Here is a 27,127-nt window from a genome sequence, read left to right on the forward strand (position 1 = left end):
TCGTGAGACCTTTGCTTCAGGAAATTATTCAACAAACACCGGACAGAAACCAGTATAAAAGCAGGCGAAGTCCAGAAAACAGACTGGGTGATGAGTTTCACAGACGTGCCAATGGGGAAGCCACACCTTTTGATCATGTTGTTGTCCCCAGTCTCATCTAATCAGCCAAGGAAGGTTAGCAAGTACACACGTCCATTCACATCAGGACGCAGAAAACAAACTCCAGCATAGTCAGTGCAGGAGGCAATGCATTAAAATAACTTTAAAATAGTACCAAATTTTTGTATGCCATTGAATGAGCAGATACACTCAAATCAGTCAATAATTGCAACCAACAGGTAGAATAAGTTAGCAGCTCCCACAAAGTCTACCCTTTTATCATCTGCCCTGTCCTGTTTTAGAGATTTCTGTTTTCAGTTCCTCGTTTCTGCATCATCCCATTTATATACACATCTCAAGCACTTTGATGTGGCCAAAGAAAACAGATGCAGTCATATTCTGAAGCTGAGACGGGACTGAACTTGCATTGAAAGCCTCACTCACACAAGTGGCTTTGCAGCAAAAGTGTATTCTCCGACCGGCATCCCTGTTGCTTCCCGAGGATCGATCCTTGATCCCTTCCTATTTCTCATCCACATGCAGCCCCTTGACGACCTCATCCTAAGGCAAAGTGACAGTTTTCACGTACACTCTGATGACACCCAGCTCTGTCAATCCGTCCATTTTCTTCAAATTGTTACGCTGCTTGTCTGACATTGTGTTCTGGATGAGCTGAAACTTCCTCCAACTCTGTTGGGAAGATCGAGACTGTTTTCTTTGGTAACTGCTACAAACCCGTTTTCCTAACGCTCAACCCTATCCCTCTGCATTGCAACCGCCTGGGGCCAAAACAAACTGTTTGCAACCTTGAGGTCATATCTGAGCCCTGGATGAGATTCTGACGGCGGACCATCCAGACCAGGGGTTTTTAAAGTGCGGGTCGCGACCCGTGGGCAGGTGTCAGAAACACAGCCAAGCCACTGCCTTAAGAATTCAAACGTTTCTAATGATGTTGATGGCACATCGCTGAATTAGGGCAGCCACAAGCAGAGCATGCAGGAGAATCAGGGTGAAAACTCTCCAAAGTGACGCCCCAAAACTAAGAATTCTTGACCTCTGCTCAGCCAAATGAGGAGGTCCCAATTATGTTTTATCTCAGGAGCTGCTTCGTAACAGCAACCACTGAAGATAAAAATATGACGACAGTGACGTTTAAGGGGCACCTTAATAAATACATGAATAGGATGGGAATAGAGGGATACGGACCCCGGAAGTGTAGAGGATTTTAGTTTAAACGGACAGCATGGTCAGCGCAGGCTTGGAGGTCCGAAGGGCCTGTTCCTATGCTGTACTTTTCCTTGTTCCTTGTTTTATAAAGGATTGGTAGCCTTGAAATGGATGTTTGGTTTTTTTTCACAGTGGTTCGCACTGCTGCCTCACAGCGCCAGGGACTCAGGTTCAATTGCAAGCTTGGGTGACTATGTGGAGTCTGCATGTTCTCCCCATGCCTGCATGGGGTTTCCTCCAGGTGCTCCGGTTTCCTCCCATAGTCCAGGTTAGGTGGATTGGCCATGATAAATTACCCTGAGTGTCCAAAAAGGTTAGGTGGGGTTACTGGATTACCGGGTCGTGTGGAGGTGTGGGCTTAAGTGGGTTGCTCTTTCCAAGGGCCGGTGCAGACTCTATGGGCCTCTTTCTGCACTGTCGATTCTATGATTCCATGAAATTTAATTTAATTGGAGAGGGCTGTAGTGAAACCATACCTGAAGCACTATGCACAGTTTTGCTCCCCTACCCAAGGAAGAATGTACTTGTTTTGGAGCGAGTACCACATGGATTCACTAGGTAGATTTTTAGGGTGAAGGGTTTGTCCTATGAGAATAGATTAAGTAGACAAGGCCAATATTCCCCAGAATTTAGAAGACTGTCAGGTGATTGAATCATATGAATATCTTTAGGGGCATGGTGGGTAAAGGCAAGGAACATATTTCCCTGGCTGGGAAGTCTTGAAAACAGTCTCCGAGTTGACTATTTCGGACTGAGATGAGGAGGAATTTCTTAATTTAACGGGTTGTGAATATTTGGAATTCTGTACCCCAGCTGAATAGATTTTTAGATACAAAGATGAGTAAGGGGGGCAAAATATGGTCAAAGGACTAAATAGCCTACATCTGCTCCTGGCTCTTATGGGAAATTGCCTGAAGTCTTGTCAACAGTGACTGTCAAAACTTGTGTCTGGTGAATAAGGTACTGGAACTTGTTGGTGCCCATGGAACTGTACTCCAAGATAGAGTCGGTGAGTGGTTTCGAAGATCAACTTCCAAATTGCCAGTGATCCATCCTGGGATTTGAGATAAAAAGTTGCTTGCTTCCTAAGAAGGAAGCCGAGAAATAGAAACCGGTTGGCAGCCTGGGCGCTCCCTGATGTTGTGATTCAGGGAAGTGCAGGAAAAGTCAGGAACGTAAAAGCAAGGGAGTGAAAGACATACCAAAAACCAGGTGAGGGATGAAAGTACAAAGTGGAGACTGGAGCTGGAAGAACTAATTCAGAGTAGAGACAGAGACTGGGGAGTAAACGCAGCAAATGAAGCTGATCAGTGAAGAGATATGTGACAGGAAATCACAGGGAACGTTACAGAGGTCTGGCAACTCGATAATCTCCCTACATTGAAAAACACAACATTCAATTTCAGCTTATTCAATACTTGGTGAAGCTTCGAGGAATTAAGGAGGAGCGGAGTACACTTTGACCATACAACGTCTAAATACAAAATGCACTTGAGGGTGGCACTGTTAGCACTGTTGCTTCACAGCTCCCAGGATCCCAGGTTCGATTCCCGGCTTGGATCACTGTCTGTGCAGAGTTCTCCCCGTGTCTGCGTGGGTTCCCTCTGGGTGCTCCGGTGTCCTCCTGCAGTCCAAAGATGTGCAGGTTAGGTGGATTGGCCATGCTAAATTGCCCTTCGTGTCCAATAAAAAGGTTAGGTGGGGTTTCTGGGTTGTGGGGGATAGGATGGAGGTGTGGGCTTAGATAGGGTGCTCTTTCCAAGGGCCGGTGCAGACTCGATGGGCCAAATGGCCTCCTTCTGCACTGTAAATTCTCTGATCTATGATATTAACGTTGGTTGTGGGCTTGAGTCCGTCAACCTTGCTCTCCTCCAGCCTCCAGTTCATCTTTTTAAACTTGCCCTCTTCAGACTTCTTATGCTGAGCACCTGCAGCACCTGGAATTCTGCAGCCCCGTTGGTGAAAACAACAGCTTGTCAATTAAAGCGTTCCCATCTCCTGCCACATCCTTACATCACGAACAGAGAGAAGCAGTGCTAATCTGAATGGCTTTCACCTCCTCAGGCGTGCTTTTTAATTACATTTTCAAATGCGTTTTCAAAGGATATACATCCCAGAATCCCAAGGTTTGTTTTAAATGTATGTTAAAAAGATATCCTCGGTTTCCTGTTTCGAAATATCATTTCAGGCCAAGAGGATAGATTGGACAGGTGAGTATTCTGAGTGATGGCCCTTGTTGCTATGCAACTGGTCACTGAGATATCTCAAAGATTTTAGCTTCTCAAACTTGCTTGAGCCCAGATTTTACAGGGTTCTCTTCTGCCACGCTCCCACAAAACCTCTGGCAACCAAACCATTTACAAAAAAAATTATAAATTACTTCATAATCCTCTGTTTGTTTCTTCATATTCCTTAAAATTACTCCTATTATTTTTTGAAGGCCTGGTGATAGTGGCATGGGTGTCTGCCATTCTCAAGAGCAGTCTCTCTGCTTTTACTGAATTTGGATAGCCACGCACAAAGTCATCACTGCTCACCCAGACAATCAATACCAATGTGCTGTGACCCAATTTTCATCAAAAACTCTTCCGCTTTTTTAATACAAATTTAGAGCACTCATTTACTTTTTTTCCAATTCCGGGGAAATTTAGCATGGCCAATCCACCTACCCCGCACATCTGTGGGTTGTGGGGTGAGACGCACATAGACACGGGGGCACAAACTCTTCCTCCGCTACCTTGGAACAGACTACACACTGGGAGGACAGAATCAATGAGTCTACTCCTGTGTGCCACATGAACAGCGAGAAGAGGGGCTGCCTGCATTATATCAATCAAAGTAAGCACTACATTTACAGAAAATTAAGGAAAGGCAAGTGGGGGAAATGTTTTGTAGCATCATCACCCTTAATATCACCGAAGCCAGCATGCCCCCCTCCCCTACCACAGAATGTAAGCTGCCCACGTCTAAGTAAATCAATCACATGAAAACTTCATTGAGGTCGGGCCATCCCATCTTGCTGCCATCATCACATATCCAGGAGAGAGAGGGTAGCAGCATACATGGGGAAATGACACATCTACTAAACCCCCCAAAAGGCCAGGTCAGGGTTGAAGAAAGGAGGGCAGTCAACAGCTGAATATTCTCTCTCCTTTAATGTGCCTTATCGCTTTTGCAATTTATTGCTCATTTACAGCATTTTTCATAATATTTTAATCAAATCATGCAGGACCATCAGGCCACATCAAAATGTTCCCCCTATCCTACCCCAGACTATCGACCCCCACCCTCCATTCTCTCTTCCCCTCCTCTTCTTGTCTCCCGCTTCAGTCCTGTAACTTCCTTCCAGTCCCAGTAAGAACTCGCCATGCAGAAATAATAATCTCTGACTGGTCACTGTTTACTAAGCGTTCAAAATCAGAAGTCACACTCTTGCTTCCCTTCTATAATACACATGTTTAATATCCCAAAGTTAATGTCAATACATGGCTAACTGCAACTTCCCTGGTTTTATTTCCAATTCATATCCAGCCTCCGCGGTGTTTGGCAAAATGACCTAGTTGGCACCATCACTTCGGATTAAGCGACAGCTTCAACACTTACCCCTTTTGCGTTGGAGGCTCAGCTGTTATAGCGAAAGTCCCCTCTGTTTACTAGCCAGCAACAAACTAATTGCAAGTGGCTCCAGGCTGCAGCACAAAACTATCCCAATACAATACTAATTGCAACTAAATTAGTAATATGATTCAGAAAGGCGGGGGGAAAGCAGGTAATGCCAGCTTGAGGCAGTAGAAAGTGCTGTGCCAAGGTTGTATCAGAGGCACACTGTTGAGTCAGCACAGAGGGAGTTGTATTTTCCACTAATCCCTGATGTCCCGAGTCTGGGAATGCTCAATACTGGCACTGGGAATTCAAAACAGTAAGTGTTCCTTCCCTTGATGAGTGCCAAAAATTCACAAACAAAAGAAATCAAAATGATTAAATATGTACGTATGTGGAATGAGCTACCGGAGGAAATGGGTGAGGCAGGGACATTGACAACATTTAAAAGACATTTGGACAGATACATGGAGAGGAAAGGTTTGGAGGGATGTGGGCCCAATGTAGGCAAATGGGGTTAGTTTAGATGGGCTTTTTGGTAGGAATGGACCAATTTGGGCCGAAGGGCCTGCCTCTGTGCCGTAGATTCTAAATAAATATGTTATTTTGCATACCAGCACTTCCCAGATTTAACCTCAGGGGTAAATGACGGCCCATGTTTTGTGCTTGGCAATGTGTGGCACGCAGGCGGTTAAGGTGCACCTGCAGCCATCCCTGTGCTGTAAGAGAACAGTAAGCAATCCCAGCTGTGTGGCTGCGAGGGGATCAAAGCAGACAATTGCCAGCATGATGCTTCTGTACCATCGCAGGTGCAAAAAGAGTGAGTGGGTGTGGAATATTATTGTTTTCACATGAAACTCTCCTTGAAGTGATCCCAAAGAATACAAGCTGGGTTGTCTGTGCTTATCCCAGGCAGTTCAGATCTAGGTAGGCTGTTGTGCTATGTATAGAATTCTAGAGCAATCGTGATTACTGACCGATCTTTCAAATTATTTATGAACTGAAGGCAAAACCTACCATTGACGTTGGTTTTACGGTAAAACCACCCAAGTCAGATGACGCTTATTCTACAATGGTGATGCCATATGAGGGGTGATCAGCAGTGTTTAAAGCTCCAAGGTGATACCCCTGGTGATGGAAGATTGGAGCCGAGTCAACCATCTTGGGAACCAACACCTAAACCAGGAGGGCATTTGATACTAAGGGTTGGCCAGCTGGTCTGTTTATTAATAAGACAGGAAAATTAATTGTGTCATTGATCACGACCACTCAGTGTCTGTTAGTCCTACAAGTCAAGGTCTTAATGGGTTCCAATCGGTCAATAACGAGAGATTCCCAGTGCTCTGTGCCAATAAGCTGTGAGTTTTAGCTGGTTGAACTTTAGCAGTATTCTTGAATGCAGGTGGCCATCTCTTTTTTTTATTTTTCCAATTAAGGGGCAATTTAGCGTGGCCAATCCACCTACCCTGCACATCTTTGGGTTGTGGGGGTGAGACCCACGCAGACACGGGGAGAATTTGCAAACTCCACATGGACGAGAGCCCTGGTTGGGGACAAGGAGCCTTGGTGGGGGGTATTAAGTGTAAATGGGCGGAGGAGCTGGGAGGGGAAGTGGGAGCCAATCCGTGGGCAGAGGCCTTGCGGAGGGTGAACGCATCCTCATCATGTACCAGGTTAAGCCTCATCCAGTTTAAAGTGTTACAGAGGGCTCATATGATGGAGAGAGGATGAGTAGATTCTTTGCGGAGGTAGGAGATAGGTGTGGGTGGTGCGCAGGTGGGGCACCGCGAATCACGTCCACATGTTCTGGACCTAGCGAGATTGAGAGGGTTCTGACAGGGGTTCTCGGATGTGATGTCCGAGGTGCTGGGTGTGGAGGTGGTTTCCGATACAGAGGGTGGTGTTATTTGGGATGTCACGAGATCCAGGGGGTGAGAGAAGCCGATGTTTTGGCCTTTGCCTCCCTGATAGCCTGGAAGCGGATTTTGCTGGGGGGGCGGGACTCGGAGCCGCCAGAAGAGAGTGTTGATGGGCGACCTGGCAGAATTCTGGAGGGTGGAAAAGGTAAAATTTGCTTTGAGGGGGTCGTCAGAAGGGTTCACCCGGAGGTGAAAGCCATTTATTGATTTCTTTAAGGAGGGTTGAAGGGTCAGCAAGGAGGTGGGGATTGGGGGGGGGGAGGGTAAAGGGGTTAAAATGGGGAAGTCGGGAAGTGAGGTTGGGTTGGCATCAGGGAAGCAGGAGTGGTGTGGTTGATTAGTGTTTATTGAATTATTCTGTTGCTCTCCTGGGCCGGGATTCTCCCCTACCCGGTGGGGCGGGGGGTTGGAGTGGCGTGAACCATTCCGGCGTTGGGCTGCCCCAAAGGTGCGGACGACTCTGCAACTTTAGGGGCCAAGCCCTCACATTGAGGGGCTAGGCCCACGCCGGAGTGGTTCCAACTCCATCGGCTGGCGTGAATGGCCTTTGGCGCCACGCCAGCCGGGGCCGAAAGGACTTCGCCGGCCGGCGTAAGTCCGTGCATGCGCCGGAGCGTCAGCGGCTGCTGACGTCATCCCGGTGCATGCGCAGGGGAGGGGTCTCTTCCGCCTCCGCCATGGTGAAGACCATGGTGAAGGCGGAAGAAAAAGACTGCCCCCACAGCACAGGCCCGCCCGCCAATCGGTAGGCCCCGATCGCGGGCCAGGCCACCGTGGGGGCACCCCCCGGGGTCAGATAACCGCGCCGCCTGCTCCCGCCGGTAAGGTAGGTGGTTTAATCCACGCCGGCGGGAGAGGGTTGACAGCGGCGGGACTTCGGCCCATCGCGGGCCGGAGAATCACCTCGGGGGGCACGCCAACCGGTGCGGCGCGATTCCCGCCCCCGCCGAATCTCTGGTGGTGGAGAATTCGGGACACGACGGGGGAGGGATTGACGCCGGCCTCGGGCAATTCTCTGACCCCCCCGCTGGGTCGGAGAATCCCGCCCCTGATTCTTTTTGTGTGTATATGTGAAAATGCCTTGAATAAAATATTTTCTTTAAAAAATTCCACACGGACAGTGACCTGGGGCTGGGATTAAACCCAAGTCCTCGGCGCGTGAGGCAGCAGTGCCAACCATTGCACCACCGAGCCTCCCAGGTGGCCATCTCTAAGCTTTGACTATTGCCAACATGTGCCCTGGTTCTCTGGACTTAAGTAGATGAGATATGGGGAGAGATAGTACATTCCATAATCAGGCACATAGAAACTACCTTGGTCTTCTGAGTAGCTTAGTCTTACAGACTCAGAAACATGGGCGAGATTCTCCGTTGCCCTATGCAAATATTGTAATCGGCGATCGGGCGGAGAATCATTTCCAATGCCCAAATCGGGTACGGCGCTGGTTTGACCCTGGTTTTGGAGTCTCCACCCTCTCAGAAATGACATCATCGCGTTGTGTGCCGTACGTCGTTGGAAAGGCGTTGGTGCATCATCAGAAGCCCCTCCACTGATGCTCCGCCCCCAATGGGCTGAGTTCCCGCTGGCGCGGAACACATGCTATTTTTGTTCGGCGACCCCGCTGTGGCGGCTGCAGACTGTGTCCAACGCCGCCACAGTCGGCGGCGAGGGGGGGGGGGGGGTGGGGGGGGGAGCCGTGCCACTGGCCCGGGGGGCTTCGGAAAGGGGACATGGCGAGGAGGGTTACTGGGGGTCAGTATTTGGCAGGCCAGGTCCAGGGGTTTTGGTGTGGGAGCCGGGAGCTTTACCCGGCACGGCTGCTCGCCCCTCCCCAACGGTCCTGGAATCGGTGCAATTGTTGCGCTGTTTTTTCTGGCGCATTGTTCCCACGTCAGCGTCAGCACTGTGTCTGGAGAGCGGAGAATACAGCCCATGATTTTTGTTTGTGTCATTTATCACTGGTCTTTCCGCCATTCAGCAATATGAAATGACTAGCCTCACTGTTTATTAAACATATTGTTCCCATCATTGGTCTGAGCACTTCAATGAATTTCAGGAAGTGCTTACAAGCTGCCAGTTGTCGCCACAGTCACACCCACTCCTGGCCAAGTATTGGTCATTGCTAAAATGGTAATTGTGTCACCCGTGAAGTATTTCTTGTTCGGAATTAATGCTGTTGTTGCTCCTCCATGTTGTATTTATCATGTCATCCACCTATAGTAATGATGTAATATGACAGTGAATATTAATGGCTTCCTGATGCCTCAGTTGGTGCGCTGTGCATTTGGAACCTGAGCTCTACTGGCAAGTTAAACCCTCTCTTTGTTCTGAGTGAGCTCATATCAATGATGATGACAGCAGATGTGCATAGCATCAAGCATTTTTAGCTTAGGATAAAAAAGATATCAGTGAGGCTTCGCATCCTTGATCACTAACTAGTGAGTGTTGGTGGAAAGTGCATTTATGTGGATGTGAGGACAGGATCAGTGAGTTATGCTGCCCTCCATATTCATCATCAATCTTCAGGACTGAGAGGTTCTGATGGGCATGAACTGTGCTTACACTCTGTCTATGCCAACATTCCTGTCAGGAGACTCTGTCTGCAGGAATGGACTGTGTGGTGCAGAGCAAGCCTATGGTGCCTTTGTCTTGTCAAAGGCCCCACAATCATTGGCAATAGCTGACTGAGGAATGCAAGATCTAGAGTCCAGAAGATCATTCATGATGCCTAGGCACTTCATACCACCCACTCATCCTACCTGCACAAATAATCTTTGCACACCTCATCTTCAAAGGTTCAGGGCCCACATTTGCTTGCATTGGGTAGGTACGCCAACTGGTTTTGAGGACCAGTGCCTAAGCTAACGTATATTAGGTCCTGACTAATGGTTGGGGCATGGAAACTCCTAATGTAGGGAGCTCTGGTCACTTATAAAGCCCAGTGGGAACTCGCAGTGTAGGCTGAGACCTGACCTATTCATACTTCAGCCAAATTCCTCCCACTGGGAGTAGCAGCAGGAATGCATCAGAAGAGATCATCATTTTTAGGTCCTTAATGTCACTGTTCACATTTGGAGATCAGCCTCTGAGGACTTTTAAAAATGTATTTGTTCACAGGATGTGGAAGTCACTCGCTAGACCAGCATTTATTGCCAATTCTTAATTGCTCCTGAGAAGGTGATGGTGGGCAATTAGGGTTGGCCAATACTGGCTTAGCCAATGGCACCCACATTATGTGAACAAATATTTTTTAAAACGGTGAGGTGCTAGAAGGCTGGCAGGAGCTAAAAGACTGAAACTGAGCACAAATCAGCATAGGTAAGAGGTTAGGACTCCTAACTATTTGCCCATACAAGTATATAAAATTAACTTAAACCAGATTTGATTCCTGCCAACAATACATCAATTGTTTTCTTTTCAAATAATTCATTTGTATTCTATTGTACAGACTGAACCTTTGTGACTAAAGGAAGCTATGATTGGGTCTCAGTCTGATGTCTAACCATTCATAACATTCTAACATTCCACTGTAGTTTTCAGAGTGCTATTGTGTCTATAGATTTCTTGACTTGCAAGAATGTAGGTTAGAAGCAATTGGATAGAATGCCTTTGATATCTGGGCTGTGCTGGGTTGACTGATGTCAGCAAATCAGTGCCAGGAGACGTGCTTCACCTGAATTCAAACGTTCAGTCGAAGAAGAGGAAATATTTCAGCCAGGCTTCCTAATCTTCATCACTATCCAATGAATCCTGCTTGTTGTTTGTGTGTGTTTCCATGTCAGGTGCCAACAGGATCGTGTATCTGCTATAATGGCCTGATGGTGAATAACTTGGCAACATCAATGCAGACTCAATGGGCTGAATGGCCTCCTTCTGCACTGTAGGCATTCTATGATCTATGAGTTCAGGCAGGGAGAGAAATGGAAAAAATCTGGTGTAGAATAAAACCAACAGAATCTTTGAGAGTGTTGCTAATCGCTCGCTCGGTGAATAAATCTGCCATTTAATGCAGTACTAAGTTGAAAAATAAAGTTTTAGAATTTATTTCTTCCATAATTTCATTAACATTGAAGTAAATCGAAAAAAAAACCAGGAGTAATGCAAATTGGGCTGCCGATTGCCAACACCTTCGGGCAGCACGGTAGCATGGTGGTTAGCATAAATGCTTCACAGCTCCAGGGTCCCAGGTTCGATTCCCGGCTGGGTCACTGTCTGTGCGGAGTCTGCACGTCCTCCCCGTGTGTGCGTGGGTTTCCTCCGGGTGCTCCGGTTTCCTCCCACAGTCCAAAGATGTGCGGGGTTAGGTGGATTGGCCATGCTAAAAATTGCCCGTAGTGTCCTAAAAAGTAAGGTTATGGGGGGGGTTGTTGAGTTACGGGTATAGGGTGGATACGTGGGTTTGAGTAGGGTGATCAATGCTCGGCACAACATCGAGGGCCGAAGGGCCTGTTCTGTGCTGTACTGTTCTAATATACCTGATTTGCGCTCCTACCAAAGCTGAATTTATAAACCTGTCCCTTTAACCTGAAATTTATGTAAATTATCTACACAAAGCTAAGACTCAGAAACATGACAATATGAAAAGATCTTACAACTGCACAAACTTCTTATTAATTTTATCCATTATAAATTGCTCCGTCCACATTATTTATAGAGCAAACTGCCTAGGTAAACTTGTCACACTGTAATTGCACCCTCCTGCCAGCAGTTGTGCTGTGGTGCCTCCGCTGGTGAGATTCTACAACTATTGCATGACAGAGAATTTTATAATGGAGAGATATCTCTATAAGGGCGTAAGTTATAAGAAAGACTAGAATAGTAATAATAATCTTTATTGTCACAAGTAGGCTTACATTAACACTGCAATGAAGTTACTGTGAAAAGCCATATATACCTGCAGGCTGATCCAATTATTCACACCTTCAATGTATGCTTCACCTGAAAACTACACTTTGTCTTGACTCCCAGTGAGCAACACCACAGGTGATTGGCTAGCATCTTAAAAAGGGAATGATGCTCATTTTGACTTAATAATATTGACTTAACTTGATGTAGATGACTTCTAAATAATAAATAGAGATTCAGCTGTTCAAATTGGTTACTGCATAACAAGCATTTCATCAATGCTATCAGCCATTATTACACCTGATCAGATTTATTCCCAGGCACTCATTATTACCCTTTTTTTTTGCTTGGGCTTTTTTTTTTAACAGTTTTTCATCGCCTACCTTTCTTCATTTCCATCTATTTTCAGGCCAGAGACACCGCTTACTTATATTTTCTGATGACCACCATGAAGGAAATATAAACAGTGACAAGTAACACAACTGACACTTTCTCTGACAACCTCTACCAGACTATTCCCTGCCAAGCCAGCCGTTAAAAGATTATCCTGTGAAGGGAAGCTGTGTGCCAATCGTCAATGGGCAAGTTATATGGGCACCCTGAAATGGCTGCACATCTGCGCCACCCAGGGGAATTGGGTACAGTATTTCATGTTTATGGCAAACTGGAATTGTAGCTTCCCAAAATATAAGTGAATTAGCATGTTGCCATGTAGCCGATGTGAAACTGCTTCATGAGGTCTGAACCTAATCTCTGCTTTGTGTCCTCTTTTCATTACCCAAAAGTAAGTCACTGTTTTGGATCTAATCAAGAAGTCTAGGTCGTTCACATAAGAATACACACCCAGAAGCATGATTCAGGCTCCAGTAGATAGATTGAGCAACAGAATAAGTTCTAAGTTGTGTCTGAAACTTCTGTGATACCTCAGTTGGTAACGGTATTGTTCAACTGAGCCAGACAGGCTAGACGGTCCTAAGTTTAATTCTCAGTCCATGCTGAGTAAAGTGATCTCACTTTAGGCAGCAATACAATTGACCTCAGTGTCCCTTGGCTGGAAAAGGAAAAATGAGACAAGATTTCTAATCCAGATTGAACATATGAAATAGGAGCAGGATTAAGCTATTTGGCTCCTCGAGCCAGCACCACCATTTAATAAGATCATGGATGATCTGATTTATGGTCTTAATTCTACCTTCCTTTTTGCCCCCCCCCCCCCCCCCCCCCAATAACTATTGACTCCTTCTTGCCTTCTTGTATGTCAGAAATATGTCCAAATTAGCCCTGAATTTATTAAATCACACAGCCTCCACTGCTCTTTGGGGAACCAAATTGCAAAGATCATCTGAGAGAAGAAATTCCTCCCCATCTCCATCTTAAATGGGTTTGATTCCCGGCTTGGGTCACTGTCTGTGTGGAGTCTGCATCTTCTCCCCGTGTCTGCATGGGATTCCTCCAGGTGCTCCAGTTTCCTCCCAAAAGTACCGGAAGACATGCTCATTAGGTGAATTGGACATTCTGAATTCTCCCTCAGTGTACCCGATCAGGCGGTGGAATGTGGCAACTGGGAATTTCACAGTAACTTCATTGCAGTGTTCATGTAAGCTTACTTGTGACAGTAAAAAAGATTATTATTAAATGGGAAACCCCTTAATTTAAAATTGGGCCCCCTTGTTCTAGATTTCTCCGCAAGGGGAAACATCCGTCAAGACCCGTCAGAATCTTATGTTTCAGTAAGATGACTTCTCATTCTTCTAAAGTCCAATTGCTCTCCATTTGTCCTTATTGAGCAAGGGCATGAACAGACATGGCATTGGTGCTCTCTGCTCCAGTCAAACAGTCCCATCAATGGTCATGGTGTAGGCTCATCCATATTAAATGATCGCCGAGGTGCGATACTAGTAAGTATCCTGAACCCAGCAGTGGTCTATGTGTTCATAGAGGAAGAATGAGGGACTGTCATATCAATCTAGAAACGAGAAGATTATCTTTGAATTGTTTTTAGATTAAGTTTGAAATATATACTGTGTGGTTGTGTGGAACCTTTTGTCATTTGTGATAATCTGGCCAACATTATATATGATATTCACAAAAAATAAGGCAGTCACCAATAAATCAAACAGGGAATTCAGAAAAAGTTTCTTCACCCAGATGCTGGTGAGAATGTGAATCTTCCTATTTCATGGAGTGTTTAAGGTGAGTAACGGGCGATTAGTTAAGGAAAAACTAAATAAGGTACCTTAAGAGTATTGACAGAACCCTTAAGAATATTGGTAGATCCTTAAGATTATTGGCAGAACCCTTAAGAGTATTGACAGGCAGAGGGATCTGGCTGTACAAGTCAACAGGTCACTGAAAGTGGCAATGCAGTTGGAGAAAGTAGTCAAGAAGGCATGCAGCATGCTTGCCTTCATTAACCGCGGTATTGAGTATAAAAATTGGCAAGTCAGCTGCAGCTGTATAGATTCTTAGTTAGGCCACACTTGGAATGTAGTGTTCAATTCTGGTTGTCACACTACCAGGAGTATGTGGAGGCTTTGGAAAGGATACAGAAGAGGTTTACCAAAGTGTTGCCTGGTATGGAGGGCATTCGCTATGAGGAGAGGTTGGATAAACTCGGTTTGTTTTCACTGGAACTATGGTGGTTGAAAGGCGACCAGATAGAAGTCTACGAAATTATGAGGGGCATGGACAGAGTGGATAGTCAGAAGCTTTTTCGCAGGGTGGAAGAGTCAATTAATATGGGACATAGATTTAAGGTGTGAGGGGCAAGTTGAGAGGAGATGTGTGAGGGAAATCTTTTACACAGAGGGTAGTGGGTGCCTGGAACTCGCTGCTGGAGGAGGTGGGTGGAAGCAGGTACGATAGTGACCTTTAAAGGGAGTCTTGACAAATACATGAATAGGATGGGAATGGAGGGATATGGACCCTGGAATTATAGAATGTTTTAAGTTAGATGGGCAGTCTTGTTGACACAGACTTAGAGGGCAAAGGGGCTATGTTCCTGTGCTGTACATTTATTTGCTCTCTTTGACATGAGGAAGAAAGAAGTAGAAGAATATGCAGACAGATGAAGAAGGGTCGGAGGAAGCTTGTGTGAAGATTAAATAGTGTCATAGACCCATTGGGCGGAATAGACTGTTTTAACCTATAAATTCGGAACTGGGCTCACTGCTAATACTGAGATCTACACATATGGGAAAATTATTTTAAAAAGTGTATTGTGAATAATTATGAATATGTGACAACAAAGCTGCTTATTTGCCCTCAAATAACCTTTGTAGAAATACAAAAGGTCTTTTATTTTATAGGCCTGATATGTGCAAGGTTATCCAATTACACGCACTCTATCTCAATTAAAAAGTATTGTACATGTCAAATACCTTTCACAGCAGCAACATTTTTCTTTTATATAAGCTATAATCAGCTTGTAAAACTGTTCTTCTATTTGTATTATCTCACAAGTGGCAAATTTGGTTTATTCAGAGAAGTGAGGCCCATGTACGTGCATGTTAAGTAATGCAATAATGTCTTTAATGGACCAATATACATAGTAACAAAATATGCAAATTTCAGGCAAGTTTTTTCCTACAATCATGCAGATTCTTAACGAATGGATGTTTACACAGAAAAATTGATCATAAATAAATACCAGTATATGAAGCCCGCCGTTATGTAAATAATGTATTTCCTAATGTTGGACTGAGCCAGACAGACCAGTAAAGTCTAAACCCAAATCGTCCAGTCTATCTGAAACTAGCTCATCTTATTCAGGTGTTGGTTGGGTGGTAACAACTGGCTCTGATAACCTTCAGCTAATTGGGTATAAATCAGGCATCATGCCCATTACCCCTGATTGTTACCCAGTGACCCTACTGGAAACAATATCCGATCGACAAATCGGCTGGCACCATTCATCACCTAGAATCTCAGCCAAACATCGGTCATTCGGGAAAAGTTCTCAAGGGCTGTTGGTGCTCATGTAAGTACCTCGGCAAAATCAGGAAAGGGGGGAAGAAAAAGGAAAACAGCTATCCATCATCTTTTAAAGTCTGGATGTTAAAGATTTATTGGTTTCCACTCCACTCGATCCATCAATTAGTTAATTGATAGAAAAGAATGGCTACTTTGACAGTCCATTTTCATGACAAACATATTCTGAGAAATAATTTTGCAGTCAATGCACATCATGGACTCATGTTTTACCGTTGGGAGGATGCATTAATCACAAGTGATGGTACGTCATAATGGTTTACAAGGGGCCTGGTAGCTTAAAGCATTGCTCGATGTTGAACTGAGCCATCCCGAGCAGATCCAGGTTCTATCCCTGGTCTATGTTGAGCATTCTGATCTCAACAGGATTCAGTGCCAGTGTGCTACCATTGGCATAGCACCCTGCTTTATGAGAGGGGACGCCACTCAGGAGTCATATACCTGTAACCGACACAGAAAACTGAGTTTGTTGACCTGGTCATGACAGACAAACACATGCACAGTATTTTGTGTGTTCAATTTTGTATTCATTTATCCTGGTTTCCACAAGCAATTTATGTTTCAGTGGGAAAGTGATACCTACATGGTTGGCAATTGTGATGATGGTTTAGTCCTAATTAATAATTGCATGCACTACTGGGCAATACTAGTGCTTCCTCAAAACAGAGTTCCATCAATTGCTCACAAGAAACATACAATGCCAATCCAGGGAGGATGAACTTCGTAGAGCACACCTATGTCCCCAGGTCATACTTACAGGTTAGATACCACTCAACACATTAGGATTATTTATTTGGGGGGGGGGGGAGAATTGTACCTCCCATTGCCCAAAACAATCAGGACTCTTCGAACACAAGCAGATTTTAATAATGTATATTTCAGCAATGGGCTGAATAAATAACTTGATGCTGAGCTCAATCTGTGGCTGGCTCAATATACAGCTAAATCCTGCAGCGTTTTGCATTGAACACCTTCGCCCAAATTGCTACAGAGGGTCAAATCAAGTGACAATCTCGAAGAAGAACCATAGTATACGATAGTTACAGGCTCAAAGAGCAAAATCATTTTAGTACCCTCTGATCAGTTTATTAGTCAGCACCTTGATGCTGAGGTCCACAATTCACGTTTAACATGCAACCATTTTTTTCAACAAGATACATTAAAAATTCTGTTGACTTCGTTTTATTTTGATCATCGCTTACTGTTTTACATCTTTAAACAAAAACACTCGAACTTCTGACCACAATTCAGAATGTCCTATTACTGGCTGGTTGCTGCGGGGTAGGCATTTGAGAGTTGCTCACGAATATAAATAGCACCAACAATCACACACCCCCTTTAAAACTCAAGTTACACCAACTTTAAAAAAAGAGAAACCTTTACATGTCTGCAAGAACGCGCATTTCCCCGGCCCCCCCGAATGCGGAAAGAAGAGCAATGTGCAGCGGAATAATTGACACAAACACACCCCCTTAGACACTCACCATTTGGACAAGATCAGCGGCCAAAGAGCCCACGACCATCAGCAGGATCCTGAAACAAAACAGTTTAAAAAAAAGTATTGAAAACTCCATCCCGCACCGCCAGAAGGTGTTTCAAGAACAAGGCAAAGAGTCACCTAATCTAAAACAGTTACAAGTGAGGTCGCGCGTTTACTGCTGGCTGCCCTGTAACACAGCCTTTATGTTAAAATCTTGCACAAAGCCTGCTCCGAAGTTGGGGACTTCTCACTTACCAGTTGCCCATCTCCAGTGGGCTTGTTTCACCCCAAGTGGCGGGGGACCGGGGAATTTCAGAGACGTCCTTTGATCTCCTTTAAGCGGTCGAGCTGTGTCGTTGCGGTCATTGAAAGATTACGATTCTGCCTCACCGACTTCGCAGAGGGCAAGAGGGAGGGGAGAGAGAGAGAGAGAGAGAGGAGTGAGAACGTTTGAAATGCAACAACAAGAAAGCAACCGTTGTGTTAAAGGATACACACACTACCTTGTGCCTACAAGAAAAGACAAGGTGCAGGCGAATTGGCGAGTTGGAGAAAGGCTAACACACTCTCTCCAGCCCTATTTCGCCCCACTCCCTCAGTGCAATCCATGCAAGCTGAGGATAGGTGCGAGGGGGAAGGGGGGGGGGAGGAGTTTCCAGAGTCGCTCAAAACTTTTGCAAAGCAAACCCTACTCAAAACCAAGCCCCCCTCCCCATCCAACCCGATTAAGAATCCATCATACACCCACACATACAAAAAAGGAAACAAGTGCACTCAGGAGGCTGTGAGAGCGCTCCGTGCATCTGAAGAAATGAAAACATTTCTACTCACACTTCACTCCTTTTCTCACTGGCAAGGAAATCTTTCTCCTTTAATCCAGCCAGAGCGTACAGCAACTTCTTTCAATCCATTGCGGACGCCAGTCGCAACAAACTCTTTGACATACCCGCTTAAAGTAAAATAGTCCCTCAAAGAGAGTTTGCCAAACTTTCCACTCCCCCCCCCCTTTCTCTTTTTAAAAAAAAGTAGCAAGTTTTGCCAAAAGGAAACAATAGAGCTGTGAGATGAAGGGGACAGGATGGCGGGGGGGGGGGGGGGGGGCGTGGCGTCAATTCCCATTCGCCTTTTGGAGGTGATTTAATGTATCACTCTCCACTCCCCCCTCCACCCACCCACTTCCCCCCCCCTCCCATCCAACTTTCAGCACATCAGGTTGAAGCTCTTCCTTTTCTCTCCCCCTCCTCCCTTGCGAAGTGGTACAGTTTGGAGGAAGTAGTTCTGACTGGATTGTGGAGATCAGAGGAGAAGCGAGGAGTGTGTGCAGGCTGCAGATAGAGGGGTGAGAGTAAGTGAGTGTGTGAGAGAGAGAGAGAGGGAGAGGGTGGCTGATTGTAGCTGCTTATCATTGCACCCTCTCTCTTACACACACACACACACAGAGTACAGCCGCACTTTCTCATCGAATTTCTCCCCTGCTCTCTCTTTAGAGTGTTTTCCCTCTCTCTCTCTCTTCCCCTCCCTCCCTCCCTCTATTTCCGAACAGAATATGTGTGGATGTGCAATTGCGGTCAGTTGATCAGCGCCAAGTCGAGAAGCAGGGAAATGAAGCTTGCAAAGTTCACCTTCGACCAAGTGGCTGCTCGGATCTTCTTGTTGCTGTCGGTGCTCCAGGTCCTGGTGCAGGACTCCGAGGCAGCGGTGAGTGCTTACTGCATTTTTAACACCTTTTCAGGAGAGTCCTGTTTCTTTTTCCCTGGGGTTCTTTGCTGGTGTTCAAATTCCGAATCAGTGCCTGAGAGATTTCCAGCGCAGAGGGAGCAGCAGAATGCGCCGGGCTGTGGGGTGGGTGAGAAAAGTAGTTTTACATTTATAAATAACTGGAGCTGGCAGATTTGAGCTCGCTATTTCTGTTGGGCGGTTATTAAAGATGTTGGGCGGTCGTTTTTTTTTTAGAATGACAGGGGAGTTAGCAGTGGTTTTGTCTGGGAGTGAAATGCAGCTAATTAGAGATGGGTCTGGCATTCTCTGAAGAACTTTCAAGTTGCCTACCTACTTGTACTGACTTGTAACGGTGGATATGATCTGGCTACCTGCATTATCAATCGGCCCAGAGAAACTGACATTCACCCCTTTCAAAGTTCTGCTTTGTCAATTTTCCTCCCAAACTTATCATCGGTGCCTTCCCAGTAAAGTGTTAAGGAGGAATTTAACCTCTGCGTTTTGTCAGCGTTACTCCCATCGCTTTTTCCACAAATAATAGTTTTATTCCCAGTAAGGTACGGATTGCCAAAAGGTTCCCCCCCCCCCCCCCCTTTATGTTTCCTCACTGGTCCCGCCTCTGCCCGATGTGCCCCCTTCCCATCGAAGTCTATGTGGGGCGAAATATTTGCCCCTTGTCAGTAAAAGCACGCCGAAGACGTGCATTTATATAGCGCCCCTGCAATGTGGTTTTTTTTTAAAAAAACACCCAGGGCCACTCAGCGGGAATTGTTACCCCAAACACGATCTGACGCTGAGCACCACACGAGGAGATGCTAGGACAGATGGCCAAAGTTTGGATCCAAGAGGTTAGCTTTGAAAGGGGCATTTTAAAGGAGGGATGGAGAAGCTTAGCGCCTGGAGCCCTCTTGGCAGAGGCCACTGATGGAGCACTTCAAATGGGGGATGCTCAAGAGTGTAGGTTTGGGGCAGCATAGAAATCTCGGAGAGGTGTGGGGCTGGAGGAGGTTACAGAGATGGGGATGGGCGAGGCCCTGGAGGGATTCGCAAACAAGAAGAGGATTTTAAAATTCCAGCATTGATTGATAATGTATAGGGGTAAAGGGTGACTGGAATTTGATGTAAGTGTGGGACATGGGTAGCAAAGTGTTTTCAGGATTACTGATAGTAGTACGCGGAAGGCCAGCTTGCAGTGCATTGGAATAGTCAAATCCAGAGTCGGGTGGCATTAAGAAAGGAGAAATAGGCGTTCTTACTGATACAGTAGTGCAGAGCTCATCCTGGACCCAGAAAGGACACCATTGCTGAAAGCAGTGGCTCAGCCCCAGACAGTTGCTAGGGGAGAGAGCTGAGGTCAATGGCTGAGAAACGGTGCTTGTAGCTGGCACTGGAGACAATGGCTTCAGCTTCCCCATTATTGGAGAAAGTTTATGCTTATTCAGCACTAGATGTCAGACAAGCAACCTGACAATGTAAAATCAGCAGAGGGGCTGAGAGAGGTGATGGAGAGGGGGAGCTGGGTGTCACCAGCGCACATTTGGAAACGGACCATGTCATCCTTGCCACTATCCTCTGATCCATCTGCAGTATTTTCAATCCTGTCACAGTCCCCCAGAGCTCAGTACTGCCTTGGGTGAACATAACATTGATTAGAATATTAAAAGTGATAAATGGAGCCCTTTTTTGACATTGGGGTGTTTTGCCCGTACAGGTAAAGCATGAAACAACCCTGACATCAATCAGCTCACCATTCAATTTCATCTGTGCTAACCAATAGGACTGTTTGTATCTTGGTTGCTGGGTTGAAATTGGAGATTTTCGTCTCGATTTAAAACATGTAACTAATTGACAGTGTGTTTTAAGCGTGCATCAGTAAGCTTGTCAGTGCTGGGTGTTGCTCAGCTTCTTTCCTTTATAACATCAGCTTACATGGCTGGGGACAATGCAGTGAAAATGCTCTCAATCCAACTCAGTGAAACCAGTCTTTGTGTAGATGTGTTATATTTTTCTCCTTTCCGATAAATACAATTGATGCCTATTGGTTATGCACTTCAACCACTTTGTTTCAGAATGGGGCTGGAGAGGGTGGGGTGGTGGTGGTGGTGGTGGGGGGGGGGGGGGGGGGGTCAGTGCTGGGGTGCAGGGAGAAGTTCCCACCAGTTAAGAAGGTGATAACTAAGAGTTAAGGCTTTTGGGGGGTTATTTTAACTCGTTTCCATTACATATCTGTGTGTTCTTGCTATCTGAACTCCTAGCTCTTTGAGGTTATCTTTCCATTTTTGCTACAGGATTGCAATCGTTCAGAAGTCACTTGTGGGACCATTTTAAAGTAGTTAAGTTGGCAGTTTTGATTGAGGAGGAATGAGGGGGGAAAAGAAGAAAAATAGTCCATTTGAGAAGAGCGCTCCAGTTATTGGTTTGGCAGAGAAAGTGACCTGTGGCTGTTAAAGAGTCTATTTGACCTACTTACGGTATTGTTACAGTACATTGTGGGAACAATCACACTTAAATGAATGCACATTAAAGTTGCGTAATGCTCATCTTGCATGGTGCTCTTAATTCATTGCCTGAAATAGTTCTCACCACTGACACCAGGAGTAACAGACCTGTAACCACGGGTACTTCAAATTAGCGTTATCTCAGAACAAGAACCTGCATTTGTAAAGCGCGTAAAATGTTCTGAGGCATTTCAAGAGAGCGTACCCAGACAAAAAAAGAACCTGGCATCAAGCCAAAGAAAATGACATTGAGGTGTGTGACCAAATGCTTGATCAGGTAGATTTTTAAGTAGCATTTTAATGGAGGAAAGCGAGGTGGACTGTCAGGTGTTTTAGGGTGCCAGCTCAGGGGTTGCTCACTCATTCATGAGTTAAAAGGGCATGGGTTCAATTTCCCCTCCAGGACTTGAGCACAAAAGTCTCGTCGGCACTGCACTGTAATTGTAAAGGACTGTTGCACTGTTCGAAGCAATGTCTCTCAGATGAGGTTAAATCGAGGATCCATCTCCATTATCAGGTAGATTCACATGATCCTGTGACATTATTTTGAAGAACAGGGGAGTTATCCCTGGAGTCCTGGCTCATCATCACAAAAAAACAAGAGATCTGGTCACATAATATTGCTTTTTATAGAAGCTTGTGTGTAGAAATAATCTGCTGTGTTTCCGACATAACAACAGGCGCTAGACTTCAGAGGTACTTCAATGGCTGTAAAGCACTTTGGGATTATTGTGAGGTCATGAAAGGCGCTATATAAATGCAGGTCTTTTTTCTTTTTAGACATGCAAGGAGGTGTGGGGAAGAGATTTCACAGCATAGGTTCCAGGCAGCTGGAGGTACGGCTGCCACTTGTGAGCGAAAGGAGAGTGGTGAACAAGAGGCCAGAGGTAGAAGAATTCAGAGTTCTCGGAGAGCTGTTGGAAACCACAGATAGAGGGAGGGGTAAAATGTAACTTTGTTGCATTGGAGGACTGGGAGGGGTGAATTGGTGAACGGGACTAGTTACGAGTTAAGATCCAGGCAGCTGAGGGTTTCAGCAACACGTGAGCTGAGGTAGGGTTAGAGATGGGCAATATTATAATATTGAAATTAAGCAGCTTCTGTGATGGGAGAGGGTAAGTGGTCGGTAGCTCAGTTCCCAGTGGGATCAGATGCCGAGGCTGCAAACAATTTGATGAAACTTGACAAGGCAAGGAATGGAATTGGTGGTTGGGAACAAAGTGAATTGCTTAAGTCTTCCTAGTGTTTAATTAGAGGAAGTTTTGTTTTGATATCAGCAGAGGCTGTGGAGGGATAGAGGAAGTTGGTAGTGTCCATCATCAGAAGAAGAAGCACGTAGATGCAAAATCTTGAAATGTTCTCCTCAGCTAAGACCCAGCTTTGAAAGGACAATGATATAGGCGCAAATCTTTTGACTGTTTCCCACCGGTGGGATTGTCCCACCTGTCGCGGGAGAGAGAACGAGCAACAGGAAAACCCGTTGACAATGGCAGGACTGGAAGATCGCAACAACAGTCAATGGTGGGCCGCCTTTGCTGTGGCAAAATACAGTGGGGTGGGTGGGAAGCATGAAATCCCATCCATACATTTTTTAGAATTGGTTGATAGTCTCCAACTATTAGAGCTAAAAGTTTGCATGTGCACTATTACATTTCACAATTCTAGTAACAATTCTACAATCTTCCTAAAACCACATTCAGAGCTATCCTAGATTTGTGTCTTCTTCATATATATCCATAATACAACTGTTTCCCTGCTGGAACTGAACTGGATAACTGACCAATGTCAATCCAATGTAAAGGTAATATTGATTAATATGCTTATTGAGATCCCATTGCCTTCTTAAGTACCATAAAACAAAAATATTGCACATTTAGTTTTCCCCCTTTCCAGATGCCATTAACTCTTATTGGGATATGGCTACGTGGATACTAGGCGGCATGGTGGGACAGTAGTTAGCACTGCTGCCTCACAGCATCATAGACTCGGGTTGAATTGGGTGACTGTGTGGAGTTTGCACATTCTCCCATGTCTGTGTGGGTTTCCTCCCACAGTCCAAAGATGTGCACGTTAGGAGCATTGACCATGCTAAATTGCCCCTTAGTGTCCGAAGGTTAGCTGGTGTTACGGGGATAGCATGGGGGAGTGGGCCTAGGTAGGGTGCTCTTTCCAAGGGTCGGTGCAGACTCAATGGGCTGAATTGCTTCCCTCTGCACTGTCGGCCAATCAGGCGGCTTCTGCTGTTACTACATCCAGCCGAGGCCGAATATTGCTGTGGATCCAAACACACCTGGGACCCTAAGAGGGGAATCGCGGGTTGAAACTTAGGGGAGGGGACAAGTAGCAAGGATTTCAGCAACACATGAGCTAAGGTAGGATTAGAGATGGGCAATATTATAATGATGAAATTAAGCAGCTTCTGTGAAGGGAGAGGGTAAGTGGTCGGTAGCTCAGCTCCCAGTGAACCACCCTAGATCAGATACTCAGTGGGCGCGATCTACTGGCCGAGTTGGCACCCGAATGGGGAGGTGACACGGCCGGCTGATGCCCGGAGAGGCCTCACCCGGGCTTCCTGACTGCTGTTACGCCTCACGGGATCTAACCAGATCTCGCAAGATGTTGCAATCTGGATCCCGCCCATTGTGCAGTGCCACCTGGGCACCCTGGCTGTGCCACCTAGGTGCCAGGCTTGCAATGTGAAGTCGGCTTAGAAGCTAACGTACTTCTGCCTTCGCCAGATCGAACAGCATCTACCGACCTCGCTGAGGTGACCCCAGCCGGGCACCGTTCTGTACTGATCCCCACAAATGGGGAACCGGCGGAACGGTACTTGGGCGTCTCCCAGGCGATCCTTGGCTGGTGCACCCAGACACCTTGGCGCTGCCAGCCTGGCACCCTGCCTGCACCACTTGGGCACCCTGGCTGCACCACCTGGGTGCCAGTCTGGCACTGCCAGGGGCAGTGGCAAACTGACATTGTGCCCATGCCGGGGATTGTGCCCGGAGGTGCCTTGTCTGTATGTGCTGGGGCCTGGGGTACCTGAGGACCCGTTGACTGGTGTGTTGGGGGCATTGAGGTGTGTCTAGGGATTTCGTCGGGAATCGTGAGATGGCACCCCAATCTCTTCCTGCTCTGAGGAGCTCAGCTTGTCGGAGCTACTCAGTGCAGGTAATGCCGCCAATTGCGACCTCGGCAGGGTGTTCCCCAGCTTGGCACGAAAACATGGCAGAGTATCAGTAGATGACGGGGGACATTCCTGCCGCCAAAAGCACTGGAACAACCCCGCTATCCCAGCCAGAACGGCACTCTGATTTATTTTGGTTAGATTGCGCCCAGTGTCCTTGAATGAAACCCCCCCCCCCCCCCACCACCGTGCAACTAGCAGCCCCTTAGCAACCCCAAAAGGGTGTGCATTCCCCCCCCCCCCGTCACTCTTTTGCGTAATTAAATGCCCGCGTACCACCAAACCCATCAGTAACTAACCTACATGTGCGCACGTACACACAAACATTGTTCAGCACAGAACATTAACTAATGCGCAAGAACACGAGCTTCTATCCACCCATCTCCCCCCCCCCAACCACCAAGGTACAGCAAGGCCCAATGTAATAATCAATCACCAAGAACAGCTAACTGGGCATAGTCTGGGGGGACTGGACCCAACATCTTTCAGTTCTATGTAATCTGGAGTTGCAAACATAAACGTTAAAGCATTGGGAACATTAAGTCTATTTCACCCCTCTAATGAATTGATGTTTTGATGCGCCATTGGAAAAATATTGCAAATTATTTGTTACAGCACTGCATTTAGGAAATGAGCACACAATGCACATTTTTTTTGTTTAAATGCACTAATTTGTTTAATTGTTAACTGTGAATGGGGCAGAAGATACGTCAGTTTCATCATTTGAATCTAACAACTTCTCAATTTCAACCTGGATACTTCAGCAACATAATCATTTGATTCAGCCCTCTGAGTTATTACTGTTCTGGCTGATGGTGCACTTGACCTTTTTTAATATGCAAGGGATGTGGCAGGCAGAGCTTTCATTTCAGGCTTTGCTTAATGAAATATTGTTTAAACATTTCAAGAGTGCATTGTTCCATTAATTGGCTGGTCTGGGCAGTTTGCGACCCAGTACACCGTTACTCTAATTGGCCATGTGCAGTCCCAGTTATTGGAAAGAAATGCTATTGACCTTCAAGGGATAGAGAAGTGGATAACATAAATTATTCCAGGCACCAGGAATCATACGTTGGGCAGCACGGTGGCATAGTGGTTAGCACTGCTGCCTCATGGCGCCGAGGACCCGGGTTCCATCCCAGCCCCGGGTCACTGCCGTGTGGAGTTTGCACATTCTCCCCGTGCCTGAGTGGGTTTCACCTCCATAACCCAAAAAGATGTGCAGAGTAGGTGAATTGGCCACGTTAAATTGCCCCTTAATTGGAAAAAACAATTAGGCACTCTACATTTATTTTTAAAACAAGAATCGTAAGTGAAGGAAGTTGGGCTAGTTTTCTTTGAGCGTGAGTGGGGAGGCTTTGAGGTGAACCACTTGAAGTGTTCTGGAATTATGAATAAGAATTGGCAGAGTTGATCTCGGAACATTATTCATCATGGCTAAAGTTTCAAACCTCAGGGATTCAAGTTAAAATCAAGGGCTGTGCTGAGCAGAAGCAAATGAACCTGCAGAGACCAAAGCAAACCCGAGTGCAACTTGCCCAATGGTTGAAGGCACGTCAGTTGTCTGCCCTCAAGGTTGGCAATTAGAGATGTGTGTGCAAGTATGTGCGAGCGTGCACATGTGTCCCCCTTGGCGAAAATCGGATAAAAACTAGGCGAAATCAAAGAAACAAAAGCTTGTATGTTGAAGACCTAATCAAAGAAAACTTACCTGACTGTGTTTAACAGAGCGAGGAAAAAAAACTAACAAAACTGTTGCTCTGACTCCATTTATGATCGCTTGCACATTCCCAGTTTCCCTCACTTCACCTTTGTTAGTCGTGCCTTCAGCTCCTCAGGCCCTAAACTCCGAAATGATATCCATAAACCTCTTTATAACTACTCCTCCTTCACAGCACTCCTTAAAAGTGGCAGCACGGTAGCATTGTGGATAGAACAATCGCTTCACAGCTCCAGGGTCCCAGGTTCGATTCCGGCTTGGGTCACTGTCTGTGTGGAGTCTGCACATCCTCCCCGTGTATGCGTGGATTTCCTCCAGGTGTTCCGGTTTCCTCCCACAGTACAAAGATGTGCACGTTAGGTGGATTGGACATGATAAATTGCCCTTCGTGTTGGGTGGGGTCACTGGGTTATGGGGATAGGGTGGAGGTGTTAACCTTGGGTAGGGTGCTCTTTCCAGGAGCCGGTGCAGACTCGATGGGCCGAATGGCCTCCTTCTGCACTGTAAATTCTATAAAACATACCTTTTTGTCAAACTTTAGTCACCTAACCTCTGTTATTAGTGTCCAATTTTGGTCGAGAGTGCTCTGCTGAAATGTTTTAGGATGTTTTGCGACATTTAAAGCTCTGTAAGTGGTTGTTGCTTTTGATCATTGCAGCATGCTGTATTTTAGTGCTGGGTTTTGTGGCCCCCACACACACACACACGTTGTGTTTTCCAGTGGAGGAGGAGCCTTGCTAATGGCTGCTAGCGGAATCATCCGGTCCCGGCGATGTCTGTGACTTTTACATGGCTTTCCCATCCCGCTACCGGGGAACCCGCAGCGGGGAAATCGCCTTAGGTGTG

At 46.1% G+C, this 27,127-nt stretch overlaps 2 protein-coding genes across 3 annotated transcripts in view; one reads left to right on the forward strand and one right to left on the reverse strand.

The window, feature by feature from the left end:
* Window positions 1-18,178, reverse strand: part of LOC119951333 (collagen alpha-6(IV) chain-like) — a 424,187-nt gene extending 406,009 nt beyond the window's left edge. The window contains 3 exon segments of the mRNA XM_038774449.1: window positions 17,165-17,213; window positions 17,416-17,553; window positions 17,992-18,178. Of these exon segments, the coding sequence (XP_038630377.1) occupies window positions 17,165-17,213; window positions 17,416-17,426 (60 nt within the window). The 5' untranslated portion in view covers window positions 17,427-17,553; window positions 17,992-18,178.
* Window positions 18,179-18,357: 179 nt separating this feature from the next.
* The window catches only part of col4a5 (collagen, type IV, alpha 5 (Alport syndrome)), a 276,713-nt gene continuing 267,943 nt past the window's right edge, over window positions 18,358-27,127 (forward strand). The window contains exon 1 of one of the 2 annotated variants that reach the window (XM_038774450.1): window positions 18,358-18,858. In XM_038774450.1, coding sequence (XP_038630378.1) covers window positions 18,715-18,858 — 144 coding nt within the window. In that variant the 5' untranslated portion in view covers window positions 18,358-18,714. The remainder of the gene's footprint in view (window positions 18,859-27,127) is intronic. The other variant, XM_038774451.1, reaches the window with a different exon arrangement.

The sequence above is a fragment of the Scyliorhinus canicula genome, chromosome 17 (assembly GCF_902713615.1).
Source record: "Scyliorhinus canicula chromosome 17, sScyCan1.1, whole genome shotgun sequence".
Lineage (NCBI taxonomy): Eukaryota > Metazoa > Chordata > Chondrichthyes > Carcharhiniformes > Scyliorhinidae > Scyliorhinus > Scyliorhinus canicula.